The sequence below is a fragment of the Oncorhynchus masou genome, chromosome 24 (genome assembly GCF_036934945.1).
Source record: "Oncorhynchus masou masou isolate Uvic2021 chromosome 24, UVic_Omas_1.1, whole genome shotgun sequence".
In the NCBI taxonomy this organism is placed as follows: Eukaryota; Metazoa; Chordata; class Actinopteri; order Salmoniformes; family Salmonidae; genus Oncorhynchus; species Oncorhynchus masou.
In genome coordinates, this window is record NC_088235.1 from 52,983,712 (window position 1) to 53,001,576 (window position 17,865).

General features: G+C 41.4%; 1 protein-coding gene across 3 annotated transcripts in view; it reads left to right on the forward strand.

The window, feature by feature from the left end:
- Nucleotides 1-2,881: 2,881 nt before the first annotated feature.
- The window catches only part of LOC135512325 (cGMP-dependent protein kinase 1-like), a 171,256-nt gene continuing 156,272 nt past the window's right edge, over nt 2,882-17,865 (forward strand). For 2 of the 3 annotated variants that reach the window (XM_064934246.1, XM_064934245.1), the window contains exon 1: nt 14,274-14,897. In XM_064934246.1, coding sequence (XP_064790318.1) covers nt 14,488-14,897 — 410 coding nt within the window. In that variant the 5' untranslated portion in view covers nt 14,274-14,487. Of the gene's footprint in view, nt 3,142-14,273; nt 14,898-17,865 lie in introns of those variants that run through there. The other variant, XM_064934247.1, reaches the window with a different exon arrangement.

Here is a 17,865-nt window from a genome sequence, read left to right on the forward strand (position 1 = left end):
TTCTAAGCCAAACGTGAAGAACAAACGGAGCTATTTCGCCTGCAGTCGCAAAAACCATCAAGTGCTATGATGAAACTGGCTCTCATGAGGACCACCACAGGAATGGAAGACCCAGAGTTACCTCTGCTGCAGAGGATAAGTTCATTAGAGTCACCAGCCTCAGAAACTGCAGCCCAAATAAATGCTTCACAGAGTTCAAGTAAAAGACACATCTCTACATCAACTGTTCAGAAGAGACTGTGTGAATTAGGCCTTCATGGTCGAATTGCTGCAAAGAAACCAATACTAAAGGACACCAATAAAAGAAGAGGCTTGGCTTGGGCCAAGAAACATTAGCATTAGACTGGTGGAAATTTTTCCTTTGGTCTGGAGTCCAAATTGGAGATTTGTGAGACACAGTGTGGGTAAATGGATGATCTCCGCATGTGTATTTCCAACCGTAAAGCATGGAGGATGAGGTGTGATGGTGTGGGGGTGCTTTGCTGGTGACACTTTCTGTGATTCTTTTTAGAATTCAAGGCACACAACCAGCATGACTACCACTGAATTCTGCAGCGATACGCCATCCCATCTGGTTTGCGCTTAGTGGTACTATCATTTGTTTTCAACAGGACAATGACCCAACACACATCCAGGCTGTGTATGGACTATTTGACCAAGAAGGAGAGTGATGGAGTGCTGCATCAGATTACCTGGCCTCCACAATCCCCTGACCTCAACCCAATTGAGATGGTTTGGGATGAGTCAGACCGCAGAGTGAAGGAAAAGAAGCCAACAAGTGCTCAGCATATGTGGGAAATCCTTCAAGACTGTTGAAAAAGCATTCCAGGTGAAGCTGGCTGAAAAAATGCCAAAATTGTGTAAAGCTGTCATCAAGGCAAAGGGTGGCTACTTTGAAGAATCTCAAATATAAAATATGTTGTTTAACACTTTCTTTTGGTTACTATATGATTCCATATGTGTTATTTCATAGTTTTGATGTCTTCACTATTATTCTACAATGTAGAAAATTGTAAAAAATAAGTAAAGACCCTTGAATGAGTAGGTGTTCTAAAACTTTGACCAGTGGTGTACATGCCCTAACAATGGGAGTTATTCTTCCAAACGCAAGAAGGCAGGTTACAAGCATTGGGCTTATTTTGAACAGATTTTGGCGAGAGTGAAACCTCTCGCTTCGCCTCTTCCTCTCTGCTACCATGGCTATGCTCCCATAGGGTGACAATGCAACCATCGTCAGGGCACAAGTGGTCACTGAGTGATTTGATGAGCATGAAACTTATGTAAAGCTTATGCCATGGCTGTCTCTGTCACCAGATCTCAACCCAATTGAACACCTATGAGAGGTTCTGGAGTGGCACTTGACAGCGTTTTTCACCACCATCACCAAATGATGGAACTCCTCGTGGAAGGGGCATTGAACCTGTTCTGGCTTGTGGTTGCCCATGGCCCTACTATGACACTTTATGTTGGTGTTTCCTTTATTTTGTCAGTTGCCTGTAATTGTGTGGGTTGTTATAGCCTAATTGAGTTTCATGTAGTCTAATGTGACAACAATGGGGTGAGTGTTTCTGTCTAACAGGCTCGTGAATCAGATCTCTAGCCAGATCGAGTTTCACTGGGCTACGTTAGCTGCTCGGATCAAAGGGTGTTTGCTGCCATTCCAGAAGCTTTGTGTCGATGATTTCAAGATGGTGAACATTTGTCAATGCAAAAACAATCTCCCTACATAGCTGCAGGAAGATGTTTTGTGGTGGGGGTGCTCTCATACAGGAGTAATAATAAAGTCCTAGTTCACTAATTTGGTGGGTATTATTTGCATTTATAAAAAAATAAAAAATTCGTATTATTTATTTTCGATTTATCAGGGGATGCTGCAGCAACCTCAGCACCCCTATATCCTGCGGCTATGTCTCCCTAGCTTTGGGACACAACATCAGCAGTATGTGTATTGTTTGGACTTCCTCAGTTGCTAATTAATGGTTTCTAGGTGAGTGGCTACAACAATATAGCAGGCTACACCAAACAAAAACGTTCCCTGTCAACAAAGGAATCATCTCTAGGAACTCTACTTACTATATATAAAGTGAACTGTGACCCTCCCTATCAAATAAAGGTCTGAATCTAACTTTTTGTTGAACCGCACCATATTCCTGCTGTGTAGACAGTATACTTAATGGTAGGAGGTCTTGAGTGAAGTGCGTGGTCTAATTAGCAGCCCACTGTCTAACTCAACTGGAATATGCTGCTGTTCAGACAAAAGTTGGATTCAGACGTTTATTTGATAGCTAGGGACACATTTCATTTTACATCTGGTAAGTATTTTTCCTAGAGATTGTGAAAATGCCTTTGTTGACAATAAACCTTTTTTTTGTGAGAAGCCGGCTATATTGTGGTAGGTTTATTTTCTGTCGCCAGCCACCAGAACGATGCATAACTCATGGAGTCCAACCAATACACAGACTACTGATGTTGTTGTCCCAAAGCTACAATCTTCCACACTATGACAGTCTAGTAGGCTATGTTTCTGTCCAGCATATGGCTTGCCTCCCCAAAGAGGAAGACTGCTGTATTGGTTTCTCAATGAAGGATCATCAATAGGTCCCTGGAGGGTCGGGATATATGTCTGTGGACCAGCAACCCAGCGGATCAGCGCTGCGGATCTACCGACAGTCCGCTCGGCTGTTTAAACACCGATTTAAATCCCCTCCCTTCAGCACCAACCGAAACAAACACGTGGAATGCAAAGGGATCCTTCTCAATACGCACGGTGGAGCCCGTTTATGCAGTGGAAACAACGGAATTCTGACCACAAGAAACTGTTTAAATATAAGAGTTGTGTTTTTAGAGAATAAACAACCTAGAAGTTTCCGCAGATTTCAAAATGAGTGACCTGGAGGAGGATTTTTCCAAGATTTTAATATTGAAGGAGGAGAGAATACAAGACTTGGAGATGCGTTTGGCGGACAGGGAGGACGAGATCCAAGAACTGAAGAGGAAACTACACAAATGTCAGTCCGTTTTGCCCAGCGCCCAACTCATTGGACCGAGGACCAGGACTCGGGCGCAAGGCATCTCCGCGGAGCCTCAAAACTACCAAGACCTGTCGAGGCAAGCCTTTCGGAAATATGACAAGTCCGACTGGTAAGAGTTTGAACCTGGTGTTATTGGTGGCGAATTATTTAGGGTTTTTATACAGCAAAATATGTATGTTTATCCATCGTGTGCAGTTGACGAGGTAGGCTATAGAAAACATATAGAACACAAATGTAGCCTAGTGGTTTGAGTTGCATTTAGACTACTTTAAACAGATGGGTGTGATGTCAGGCCATTGAATGTCAATCATTCACAATGACAACAGGGCTGACCACTAGTTCTACTGTGGAGATGGAGACGCGCTTCCATGAATGGGGCAGTGTGAGCGTGTTCATTCTTGGTGCCGATGACGTAGCTCCACGACAGGCTTCCAAGAGGAGTTTATGGATCCGATCCATCATTGCATTCCCAGCGGAGGCAAAGTGGAGGAAGCAAAAAGCATTATTGGCTTTTAGTAGCTGGATGCTAAGCGATCGAAGTATACGTCTGAGGATATTTAATACTCCATTAGAAAAATATTTTTTGACCATATCCTCTCCTTATCACCTTCCGTTGCACCTTTGTAGCTTCAGTGTTGGATGTTCTAAATTATTAGGGTTAATTCTTTGTAGGACCGACTCCCTTGGCCTGATAAGTGGATGAAATTTGATTACAGATGTCACATCATGAAAGCAAAACAGAGGAAATGAATGGATTCAGAGCTGTTCTTTTTTAAGGTACTGAATGCCTCATCTTTGGGCCTAATCAGATTGAGTCAATGGTATCTGGCCCAATGAGGTACTAAACATACACTTCAGAAAAAGTGTTTATCAAAAGATTCAAATATATTCCTGATGATTTAACAATGGCAGTTCAACATACCAAAGTCACACCATAATTACCATTTTGCAGTGATCAATTAGGTTTCCCTCAACTCAACACAAGCCCATTCATAAAGTCTCCACTGTGGATTTCACTGTAATTTCCATTTTACTCTAAAGATTTTTCCTGTGAGATTGACAAAGCAACTCATCTTCCCTGACAGCTTTGTTCTCTGTGACGAAAACCGTATGGTATGGGTGGTGACCTTTTCAAACGGCTGCTTACCTTTTACACACGTGCACGCATGCACACACACACGCACGCACGTACGCACGCACGCACGCACGCACGCACGCACGCACACACACACACACACACACACACACACACACACACACACACACACACACACACACACACACACACACACACACACACACACACACACACACACACACACACACACACACACAGGGTCTGAATTAGATTAGAAACTGTACCCACTACACACACAGTAAAAGGCCAATGCGAGCTGATTGTCAGGTAACCAGATAGCACTAAAATAACTATACAAGGAGAAGATTATAAGAGTGTTATTAATAATTCAGTGTTCTACTGTTATGTCAGGCCATAATGATATGTTGGAAATTTAGACATTTTTCAAATGATGTTTTCAGCCCTGCTAGTGTTCCATAGTGAGTCATGCGAGAGCGCAGGGATTTTATGAATTTAGGAACTAGTGTCACGTGAACAAACAAAATAAAAACAAAATGAGTTCCAAGACAGCTGGCTCCTGGCAACGTGTGTCAGTTTAGCATGACACCATCTGTCAGAAGACTATGTCATTATCAATAAAGAGTAATGCCATTAATGTGCAAAATAATTCCTTTCATGTCCTCTGGTATCTGTTCTCTTTCTAGGGAAAATGATCCCTTTAGGTCTACTAGTACAGTGGTGGTCCTGATTCCTGGTTAAAGAATGGGATGCGTGTCATTATTTAATGCATCTGGTTGTGCACCTGCTCGTGGCTCTGCTAGTGTCAGAAACATTGAGACATAGTGACCTCAATTCATGTCAGAACCAGGCACCAACGGACAGACTCCTGATCATCGGATTACAGAACCATGAAGCAATGGATCCTGTTCCTATTGATTACCATAGGAAAGGGCTGAGCTGGAAGTATAGCGAGGTGAAATATAAACCTGTCTCCAACACAGAGGTGGTTTAAAGGGCACAGGGAGGCTGGAAGGGTTGGAGGATAAGAAGGGGATGTAGTTGTCTGGTTGTTGAAAGTTGACCTATTGACCTTTATTTGGGAGTGGAAGTGTCCCTAATGGTTCATTGTCAGTAGATTTAAGCAATGCCCAGGGACAGGAGTTTATGTGATCAGTTCCCTACTCCCCACATATGTAAAAGTATTGGTTTAAGCATGGGCTAGACTGAGTTTCCATCCACTACACTGTTTATACCAGTCCTTTTTAAATCCAGGAAAGGGAAGTATCGGGATGCAGGGCATGTTTTCCTGGTCAAATCACTTGGTCAGGAAAAGAATCCTGGACCTAGAATGCCTCATAGGTCTGTAGGTTTGCGTAATGAGGTCTCCAGGAAAGTATTTTGTTTAATACTAATACCTTATCCCACGAATTACATCTCAAGCTAAAAGGGAAAAGAGTATAAACTTGCCTCTTAATAAACTGTTCCCCTTGCAGAAGTGATTAGCATTCTCGTTTTACCAAATCATATATTATGTCAGAGTTGTTTAAACTTTGTTGTCCCTAAAGCACCCACTAAAAGGTTCAGGCTCTTGATCTTCAAGCCAGCTCTCATTGCCACACTATTACAGCCAATATTATATATCACTGTCACCGTATCATGGCCAGACTTACAGTGCGATAATTGAGCTGTAATAGCATTGTAAAAACAGCTGTTGAGTGGTTGGGCAACACAAACTCTCCTATCCAGACCTTTTGAAAACACATAGAAGGATCCTTCAGATAATGTTTGTGGTCACAGTTTGCTGTCCTCTGTAGCTTAGTTTAGCATGGTGCTTGCAACACTAGGATAGCAGGTTAGATTCCTGGGACCACTTGTATGTAAAATGCATGCGCACATGACTGTAAGTCATTATGGATAAAATAATCTGCTAAATGGCATATATTATTACTATTATGATATATATTATAGTTAAGCATAATTAAGGTCCAATAATGGGATTTCTCTAGAATACTGGTTTCTGAGTTTCATTGATCAAATAGTGTGTGCACCAGACATTCTTTTAGTCTTCAGATATTCTCCCTAACTGCTCAGTCACTGTTATCACATACAACCACAAGAGGGCAGTTTTGATCTTTTTTTCAAGTCATCATACTTGTCTGGTGACTGGCTATGGACAGAGCTACAGTACTTTCTTACCACGTGATTCTAACCACTAACCCCGACCTTGAACTTAGCCCTGACCCTACCTCTAAATTAAGAATAAAAAGTTCATGTAGGCTACTTGCTTGTCGTTAGTGATGATAATGCCACTGGCATTTCTAGTGACTACTTCCTTTGATCTTATAATATCACACATCACTGCATTTTGATGTAACATAAAAGGTGATTATAGACGGGTCGTGATAAGCTCCGAAGGTTTCAGACTTCAATTGGATTAGGGCAGAAAAACTCAAGGAGTTTTGCAAGAGGCACGGTACGTGGTGCTCACTCCCGTGAGCGGTGTTTCTGACTCGGTGCTCGAGGTGGCAAAATATTAGCTAAAGTCTTGAGCGGTCGCCGCGCATGGTTGACCAATGAGCAGAGCTCATCTTGTCAACCAATCAAACAATGTTTTAATGACAACATTTGAGCTGACAACAACCGGAGAAGGAGGGTGGAAAGGGTAAACTGGTTAATTTGAAGATGGAGGACAAGGGGAAAAAGGAAGAAACTGGAACATATTATGAACAAATATAAAGTGGGGGATTGTACAAACCTTCAGGAAGACTTGGTGAAGGAGAAGATGGCAGACAAGGGAAACAGAAGAAAAGTGAAATATGTCCTGAGTGAATATGGAATGGAGGTTTGCACAGAACTTCTGGAAGAGCTAGAGAAGGACATTGAATATGAAAAGAGTGATGGTGAATCAATTGTGGTGGAAGGTGTAGTGATGACAGTCAAGAATGAGTTGAGTGTAGAGGGAAGCGGGGGTAAGGAAGGTTGGCAACAAATGTAAATTAGGGATACGTGCTCTAGTAGCTCAGGGAGGAACCTTGCAGGAGCCTGAAGTATCCGCGGTGAGGACTGCCGAGTTTGGGACTTGTTCCGAGGATGTATACAATGATTCTGGCCCATGTGGGAGTGAGATTGGTGGAGAGAGTGGATCCTTGCAGTTTGGCTGAAGAGTGGAGGACAGTGATAAAGAAAAATTGATAAAAAAGGCAAACGTTGTTAATGAGAATAGGTTTTTGGTTGGAGTAAGGTTCACTAACAATGATGCTTTTTTGGGGATATGCATTTGAAGTATCAAGGATGGTAAGGGATGCATTGGGAAAGGTGGAGACGGTCAGAGTGACCAGAAGTGGTTTTGTTTTGATTTCTTGTGTGTCGAAAGAGCAGATGGAAAAGGAGTTAAGGATCGACAAACTATCGACTGGAGAGTTTAGATTTTTTTAGCAGAACACTGCTAAAACGTCTCATATCTGGTGTTGCATTGGATGTGGAGGCCTTGTGATTTATGAGGAGCAGACCAGGAGTAGTTGGAGCATGCCGGCTGAACCATGTAGTGGATGGGGGAAAAGAAGAAAGCCTGTCGGTATTATTGATGTTTGATGAAGAGTTTCTTCTGTGAAAATGGGATATGTTAGATATGCGGTGAGAGCTTTTGTGTCGAAGCCGTTGTTTTGCCAGAATTACAAAAGGTATGGACATGTATCAAGTGTGTGCCGAAGGAATGTTGTTGAGGAATCTGAGGGTGTACGATGTTGTAATTGTGATGGCAACCACATTCCCAATTCCTCGGAGTGCCCGGTTAGGGTAAAGGAGTATGAAGTGCCAAGGGTCAGGGATATACAGACAAAATACTTTACAATTTACATTCATTACCAGTCAAAAGTTTGGACACACCTACTCATTCAAGGGTTTTTCTTTATTTTTTACTATTTTCTACATTGTAGAATAATAGTGAAGACATCAACACTATGAAATAACATGTTGTCGTGCCCTCTTCACAATTGTCTTGGTGTGTTTGGACCAATATAGTTAGTTGGGGATGTGGACACCAAGGAACTTGAAACTTGACCCTCTCCACTTCAGCCCTGTCAATGGTAATGGGGGCTTGTTCGGTCTTTCTTTTCCTATGGTCCACGACCGGCTCCTTTGTCTTGCTCACATTGAGGGAGAGGTTGTTGTCCTGGCACCACACTGACAGGTTCGTGGGAATTACTAAATCAACATGTGCATTTTGAAAGTGTATTTTTTATCATTATTTTATTAAAGAAATGTGTTTATTTGGCTACTGTGCAGTCTAAAAATACATACTGTAGTAAACATGGGAAAGTGCCTAATTCCTTACATAAGGGAGAGCAGGCCATGTCTGTACTACAGAATGCAGGGCACGTGGAAGACCGGTGTTATTTCATAGTTGTGATGTCTTCATTATTATTCTACAATGTAGAAAATAGTAAAAATAAAGAAAATCTTGGAATGACTAGGTGTGTCCAAACTTTTGACTAGTAACATTACTTGCTGTCACCTTCTGAACTTAGTTCTTTCGTTATGTCTTTGTTTTAGTATGGTCAGGGCATGAGTTGGGTGGATTGTCTATGTTCCTTTTTCTATGTTTTGGGATTTCTGTGTTTACCCTGGTATGGTTCTCAATCAGAGGCAGCTGTCAATCGTTGTCCCTGATTGAGAACCATACTTAGGTAGCCTGGTTTCACTTTTGAGTTGTGGGTGATTGTTTCCTGTGTCTGTACCACACGGGACTGTTTCGATTTTCTTTTGTTCATTCACGTTGTTATTTTGTATTTTTGTGGTGTTCAGTTTTATATATTAAAATGGGCACTTACCACTCTGCACATTGGTCCAACATCTCTTACTCCTCGTCAGAAGAAGAGGAGAGTCGTTACACTTGCTTAATTAATTTGATTAATATTATGGTTTTAATATTCCATGAATGAAAAACAATCTGGGTTTCTGTTAGGATGGTACAGAAAATCTGCCACTGTACAATGTGTTGCTCATAAATTCAGAGGATTGGCAGTTTGTAACTTCAGACTATTTCGCCCTCTGAGCGCACACAGGACGTTCGGGCCGAGGAGAAGGGTTTATTTGAGTGTGCTGGCCTTACACCGGCAGGCAAGCACCCAAGCTAACGTTGGCTAGCTACTTCCAGACACAAATTAAATCACTCTGCCCATTTTACTCCCCCTAGCTGAGCTGGTAAGACAGTTTTTGTGTTAACCAGAGCATTGGTGACTGTAAATGTGCTGCTGGAAACAGTTTAATTACACTTTTTTCCCGAAGTTTACTGACACCGTCCATATACAACGGGTGTTGAGCGTTAAATTCATTATTCTGGGCTCTGGTACACACAAGAGTGCACTGAAATCAGTCTAGATAGTAGGCTGGACACATTACATTTTTAACAACATTCTTTTCTGATAAAAACAAGTTCATTGCATCCGCCGTGGAGCCTAGTTTCATAATGACCATATTTCCCAGGAAGGAATTGCAAAAAAACAGGCCTTATTTTAGTGCATTTTTCATCATGCCAGGTCCTATTAGTTCTATTGAGCACCGTGGCACCAACTCGCCTTCCGAAAGTTCTATTCCCAGCTTATTGTTAAACGTCACAATGCCTGCTTCGCTATTGTTGGCAATGAGACGTGCTCACGTAGTTTTATAGTTAAAATGTGAACAACCAATTTTTTTATTGGAACTCTGTGGTCTTCCCATTGTTTCCTATGGGGGAAATATAGGCATGTCTATCTATTTCGCCAAAAATCTCGCAATGTCTATAATTAGATTTTTTTCAAACCATTTTAACCATGAGAATCTCCTCTTTCTAATTATGTAAGCCTGGGCAGCTAGCTCGGTTGTCATCAAATGCTAACCCCAAAATACTTTGCCTGTGGGACGCTGAGCTACCCCCATTGTTTTCCTATGGAGAGGCATGCCGTTCTATTTTGCCAAATATCTCACTCTGTATATATATATATTTATTTCAAGTCGGCACTATTTTAATCAGGAGAATCTCCTCTTTGTAATTATATAAGTCTGAGCATCAAACTCGTTTGTCATCGATCGCTAGACCAGAAATAGTCAGAAGTTTTTATTTTTTCCCTACTTTCTCATCATGCAGACATAAGCACAGTTGACACCATTGAGGTACGGATGTTTACTTTCTACATAATTATTTTTTTCCAGTTTTGTCCAACAAAAAGATTGTAGTGGTAAAATAAAAAGGGCTACATTTTTTGGTGCCATTCACACTAAATGGAATTCTAAGCATCACTCCAGTCAAAACAGGCTCTGCGAACGTTCGATTCCATTCATTTGCTATGGGCTCGCGCTAGTGTTCCAGCTTAGCCAATGTTCTTAAGCTGTTTTTCAGCCTTGGGTGAATTTTGACTTGTTCTATTGTCCAGCCTATAGCCAGAGCGAATTTACGAAAGCACCCGAACGTCCATTGAGAATGCACAACCACTATACCATTTAGCTCAGCTAAGAATGACGGGAATAATCAAGTCAATAAACGTTGGGTAGTTAGATAGCCTATAGTTAATATACTGGCAAGTTTGATATATAACTACTAACATTAGGTAGCGAGCTAACATAGCATATCATTACAGCAGTATGTACCAGCATATGGTTCGTAAGGAGAGCGTAGCAAACAAATTGTCAGCCAACATAATGTGTAAGGTAACTTATTTGAAAAGCCATTACTTTATTATATTGAGTAGCAAGCTAACACCTTGGTCGTTAGGGCAAATCTGGTCTGTGATAGGAGGGGTGGTTTTCACTCCTATCTCGGCTATTAGACTATTCTTTTGCTCAGCTATTAGCCCCCCTCCCCAACTTGCAACAAATTCTTGTTGTTCCCATCTCGTTCCTTTCCCTCTTCCATGCTCTCACTCTCTCTATCCATCTGTCACTCGTGTGCAGGTATGTTTTGATGTGAGAGAGGAAGCCTGTCCCATCATCGTCACCTCACCCACTCTTAAGATAACCTTCGGGGTAACTGTTGGCCCAATGCTTGTTAGGAGACACCGCAATTGTGATGAACTGATAGAATATTAGGGCTGCACTGTAATTCATTAATCATATGCTGTCTGCCTCTGTTCTTACCTCTTTTCCTTTCTGTCTTCTACACCTCTCCCCAACTCGTCTTTCTTCCTTGTTTTATAATGCACACCATATGTGCATTGAAGTACAGATTGAACTTGTATTTATAATATAATATTACAATTATCATAATTATAATGCATGTATTAATAACACCTGCATAATGAACATCTTTCAATAAAGCATTTCACATTCTCCACTGGTTGAAATTAAGTATGTTATTGAAAACTGTCCTGTGTCCTCAGATTAATGCAGAGGAAGGGAGTTATATATGCATCAATTTTTTTAATGCTTATATGAATTACAAATCAGTCATGTTTCTAGTCTATTGCATAGTTACAATGTGTAATTGTAACAGTATAGCTTCTGTCCCTACCTGGGCTTGAACCAGGTAGGGACTGCACACATCAACAACTGACACCCACAAAGAATCGTTACCCATCATTCCACAAAAGCCGCGGCCCTTGCAGAGCAAGGGGAACAACTACTTCAAGGTCTCGGAGCGAGTGATGTCACCGATTGAAATTCTATTAGAACACACCCTGCTATCTAGCTAGCCATTTCACACCGGTTACATAAACATTGATGTCCCAGGAACAGGAGTGGTAAACACCGTTGAAGTGTATAATTGTAATACATACAGTGGGGCAAAAAAATATATAGTCAGCCACCAATTGTGCAAGTTCTTAAAAAGATGAGAGAGGCCTGTAATTTTCATCATAGGTCCACTTCAACTATGACAGACAAAATGAGAAGAAAAAAATCCAGAAAATCACATTGTAGGATTTTTAATGAATTTATTTGCAAATTATGGTGGAAAATAAGTATTTGGTCACCTACAAACAAGCAAGATTTCTGGCTCTCACAGACCTGTACCTTCTTCTTTAAGAGGCTCCTCTGTCCTCCACTCGTTACCTGTAAAAACGCCAAGGGGGATGAATACTTTTGCAAGGCTCTGTAGCTCATCTGGTAGGCTCCTGTCACTGGGCAGCTCGCAGATGGGTTTCCCTTTGTTGTCCGTAATATTTTTCAAGCCCTGCCACATCTGTCGAGCATCAGAGCCAGTGCAGTAGGATTCAATCTTAGTGCTTAATAGACACTTTGCCTGTTTGATGGTTCATCTGAGGGCATAGCAGGGTTTCTTATAAGCGTCGGGATTAGTGTCCCACTCCTTGAAAGCGGCAGCTTTAGCCTTTAGCTCGGTGCAGATGTTGCCTGTAATCCATGGCTTCTGGTTGGGAAATGCACATACGGTCACTGTGGGGATGACGTCGTTCATGCACTTATTGATGGAGCCGGTGACTGAGGTTGTATACTCCTCAATGCCATTGGATGAATCCCAGAACATATTCCCTTCTGTGCTAGCAAAACTATCCTGTGGCGTAGCACCCGCATTGTCTGACCAGTTTAATCTGAAGAAATGAATACATTGAGTTTTGTTTTGTTTAGCTTTATTTTGTTAATTATGTGGGCTGATATACAGCCAAAACAGTAGGTGGCGGCATGCACCTATAGCATTTGTTTGTGGATTGCAGTGATAGCAAAGAAGAAGACCCCGTACAGTAGGTGACAGCAATACAACAATAGGTGTAGTGTGCCAGAAAACTTGTAGCAGAGGTACTCTGCGTCTTCCTTTCCTGTGGCGGTCCTCATGAGAGCCAGTTTCATCATAGCGCTTGATGGTTTTTGCGACTGCACTTGAAGAAACTTTCAAAGTTCTTTAAATTTTCCGAATTGACTGACCTTCATGTCTTAAAGTAATGATGGACTGTTGTTTCTCTTTGCTTATTTGAGCTGTTCTTGACACAATCTGGACCAAATAGGGCTATCTTCTGTATACCAACCCTAAATGTAACAACACAACTGATTGGCTCATTAATGAAGAAGAAAATAAATTCCACAAATGAACTTTTAACAAGGCACACCTGTTAATTGAAATGCACTCCAGGTGACTACCTCATGAAACTGGTTGAGAGAATGCCAAGAGTGTGCAAAGCTGTCATCAAGGCAAAGGGTAGCTACTTTGAAGAATCTCAAATATAAAATATATTTTGATTTGTTAAACACTATTTTGGTTACTTCATGATTCCTTATGTGTTATTTCATAGTGTTGATGTTTTCACTATAATTCTACAATGTAGAAAATAGTACAAATAAAGAAAAGCCCCTGAATGAGTAGGTGTTTCCAAACTTTTGATTGGTACTGTACATAAAATCATGAACATGTAGTGTGTGTGTGCATCTATCAGTTGCACATACATGTCAGTGCATACAAGTAGAGATTGAATATGGATTTGTGAACGTACAAAAGCAGAAATCGCTTCACAAGCTCTCTTTCCATTTACCCTGTACACCGGATTCATCTGGTTGTTTTCCGACCCGCATATCACAGTCATAGTAAGCACATTTTTACAGTCAATAAGTAGCTATCAGCAAAGTCAGTGCTAGTAAGAAAAGACAAGTGTAAGTGTTAGCTCAGCAGAGCCTTCTGTTACAATAAAGGGCTATGGGCTTGAGATGCAAAACCAATTTATGTGCAAATAGTGAATAAGCTTTCTGTTATTTTACCTGGAGTGTAATTCCATGTTGGGTTGTGTAATAGCATTGATCCTGAAATGCAGTTTGGTTTGCTTTGTTCAGAAGATATCCAACTCTGACTATAATGAAGTGCAAACATGATTGATGGTCTGTTTTGATGGTCTGATAACCATTAATTTTGTTGCAGCATTATGATCTGAATTATGCCATTAGAAAATGCTGTGGCACATAGCTTTGATCGTATCAACACAAATACACACACACACAGACACGTATGCTACATGGCCGTATGCAGTGGCTCATTACACCAATTTCAAAATATCTCCGTGTGTTTTAAAGCCAACTTAACCTTAGCTAAACTCAACTTTTGTCATTTCTATTGTCAGCAGTGCCTGGGGTGCCTAGTCCAGTTGACCTGTGTTTTCTTCTCACAGGATTGACGGCATTTTACCTCGGATTCCTGTAGTCGCCCTTCTCCCTCGCGCACTCTCAGGGTCGTAGCCTGACGCACTCCAGGAGGACCGGCCTGCTTCACCACTGACACTTTCAGCCAGAGAGAGAAAGACAACTTTACATTTCCAGGGACTGCGGTGTTCCCGGGGGTTCACTTTGATAGTCGTCTCATCCATTGTATTTGCTTATTTAGATATTCAAGCACCGGTTGTCAACGGAGATCAAGACGTTCGGAAATCAAGTAGGACTGGAGGGAGGATATTATGTTTAAAGCTGTAGATGCGGGATAAAGTTGTCGGTAAGAGCGGAAAAGGAATAGGCTACAGTATCGACTGGATAGCTTTGGTTAAAGGTTTGTTAAGTCCCCTTGGCGTCGGGATGAACATGGGTACCTTGCGCGACCTCCAATACGCGCTGCAGGAGAAGATTGAGGAGCTGCGGCAACGGGACGCGCTCATTGACGAGCTAGAACTGGAGCTTGACCAGAAAGACGAGCTAATACAAAAACTACAGAACGAGCTGGATAAATACCGGTCCGTTATCAAACCGGCAACCCAACAGGTCGTCAAACAAACTGAGCTGCACGAGCACCAGCGGACTAAGAGACAGGCGATATCTGCGGAACCCACCGCCATCGACATCCAGGATCTTAGCCATGTCAGGCTGCCTTTCTACCCCAAAAGTCCACAGTAGGTGTACAGTTACAACAGGGGTGCCTGTTTTTGCATTACTGTGTTTTTGCATGACATGTTTGACGTTATGTGATACAGCCTGTGGCTGTGTTTATCTATTGTGCATTATTCTTAGTGTGCGTAATTCCTCAATTGTGCATTTGGAGCATCAGGTGTGCGACATCTCAGACTCATATTATCGATATTTCATCTAGGATCAGTCAGTATGCTAATAAAATGTGTTTTGCGTTTTTTTCAGCTTCTTCTGAATGTGATATCACACTTGGTATGCATCATTGATATGCATCTATGTAAAAACAGTATGGGTTATTACTGACAGTGTGAGGTGAATGTGTCACCTCAGTGACGCTAGAGACCAGTGTTGTTGAGGTGTGAAAGGGTATGAATACAAAGCCCGACTCTGTGTAATGTACCTGTGTTTGTTTAATCCAAACTGGGATAAAAGGGTGCCATGATATCTCTCTACGAATTGTTTACATTCTGATGACACACACACACACACACACGCACGCACGCACGCACGCACGCACGCACGCACACACACACACACACACACACACACACACACACACACACACACACACACACACACACACACACACACACACACACACACACACACACACACACACACACAGGGCTCTAAAGTTTGACCAACTTGGAGTAAAACCTTTGGAGCACAAATGTATTTTTTCAATAGTAATTGTTCTAATGGTAATGCTTCGCTGTAGTGTTATTTGTCAAGTGCAGCTTCGTTAGTGTCATGCTTGCAACATTAGTAGAGCAAAAACTGTTTGTTTCTAACCTAAACAGTTCAAAAGACACACACACACCTCTTGCTCTCTTCACACATGCAATATGCACCAGTGGGGGTCGGTGCCATTTAGGATTAGGTAGGATGATAATTTGTTTAGGAGCATGGCCTTATTTCTGTTGCAGTATATTGGATGACTGTCATTCATATTCCATTCACCCAGCTCAATATACGTTCAATAGGTTTAGGCTGCAACATGATACAACATATTTCCCTATACCCATCACGAGGTTGCTACAAACTAGTCTAGGTATTAAAGTTTACAACGTAGGTGCACAGATCGAGAGAACATTTGGAATAGTCAAGGTCACAGACAGTGACACATTTAATACCACCTAGCACACTCTTGTGTGCATCTAGCTGATCTTGGGTGTAATCATTAGTCCAAACATTTGCAAACAAGATTTTCTATTGGACAAATTCAGTTATGTTGATCCTTGTTTCGTTCCATTTGCTTCCGTTTAACAAACGTTTTTCAACCGAATTGGCTGAATGAATACACCCCTGATCACCTGCAGACACAGTTCACTTTCATAGCAGCCTCATACAAACTGCATGATCACTTTGCTCATTGTTTAATTCTTTCTCAAATCAACATGCTTTCCTCCTCTCACCTTTTCTCTTCACTTGTGGACTTCAGTGTACAACACAACAGCTGTCTGTGACCAGGCAAAAAAAAACTTTCCAAGCTAAACCTTCGTACCATTACCGCTAACCACTACACACATCCTACATCAGTGTCACCATAGAAGCTAACGTCATAGTCAACATAGTTAGAACTAACTAGAACTAACGCATTAGTAAACCCGCTACAATCATGCATTACAGTGTACAGCAAGTAGTTTTACAGGGCCCCGGTGGCAATAAATCAATATATCAAAATCTTACCTTGACTTGGAAGAGTTCCAGTGTTGGATAGCCCTAGCCAGCTAGCTAACATAGCATCTCTCTCTGTTTGAGTAGGCTAAACTAGCTAGCTGCATTCACTAGCTAAGAAAGTGAAAAAAAATCTCTCTGTCTCTCCCTTCTTTTTTTGGGAAGAAATTAACTTGTTCAAAACTGTTATACTATTGTCTTTCTCTCTCTTTGAGTCAATTAATTGCTCACCACATGTTATGCAGTGCAGTGTTAGCTAGCTGTAGCTTATGCATTCAGTACTAGATTCATTCTCTGACCCTTTGATTGGGTGGACAAAATGTCAGTTCATGCTACAAGAGCTCTGACAGGATGGAGGACGTCTTCTGGAAGTTGTCATTAGTGTGTAAATCTATGGAAGGGGTGAGAACCATGAGCTTCCTAGGTTTTGCAGTGAAGTAAGTGTAACCAGAGGATGACGGAAACAAGCTGTCTTCCGGCTACACCATGGTGCTACCTCAGAGAGTCCTGTTGAGGCTACTGTAGAACTTCATTGTAAAACAGTGTGTTTTAATCAATTATTTGGTGACGTGAATATATTTATATTTATGTTTAAATATCATGTTTTTTGTTTCACACATTTGTTTTCCTTCTGATATTCACTGAGGAGTATGTTCCTCCCCTCCATCCTCTGAGTAGCCTCCACTGATATGCACATATGCAATCAACACTCAAATCAAATCAAATCAAATTTTATTTGTCACATACACATGGTTAGCAGATGTTAATGCGAGTGTAGGGAAATGCTTGTGCTTCTAGTTCTGACAATGCAGTAATAACCAACAAGTAATCAACTAACAAATCCTAAACTACTGTCTTATACACAGTTTAAGGGGATAAAGAATATGTACATAAGGATATATGAATGAGTGATGGTACAGAGCAGCATAGGCAAGATACAGTAGATGGTATCGAGTACAGTATATACATATGAGATGAATATGTAAACAAAGTGGCATAGTTAAAGTGGCTAGTGATACATGTATTACATAAGGATGCAGTCGATAATATAGAGTACAGTATATACGTATGCATATGAGAAGAATTATGTAGGGTAAGTAACATTATATAAGGTAGCATTGTTTAAAGTGGCTAGTGATATATTTACATCATTTCCCATCAATTCCCATTATTAAAGTGGCTGGAGTTGAGTCAGTGTCAGTGTGTTGGCAGCAGCCACTCAATGTTAGTGGTGGCTGTTTAACAGTCTGATGGCCTTGAGATAGAAGCTGTTTT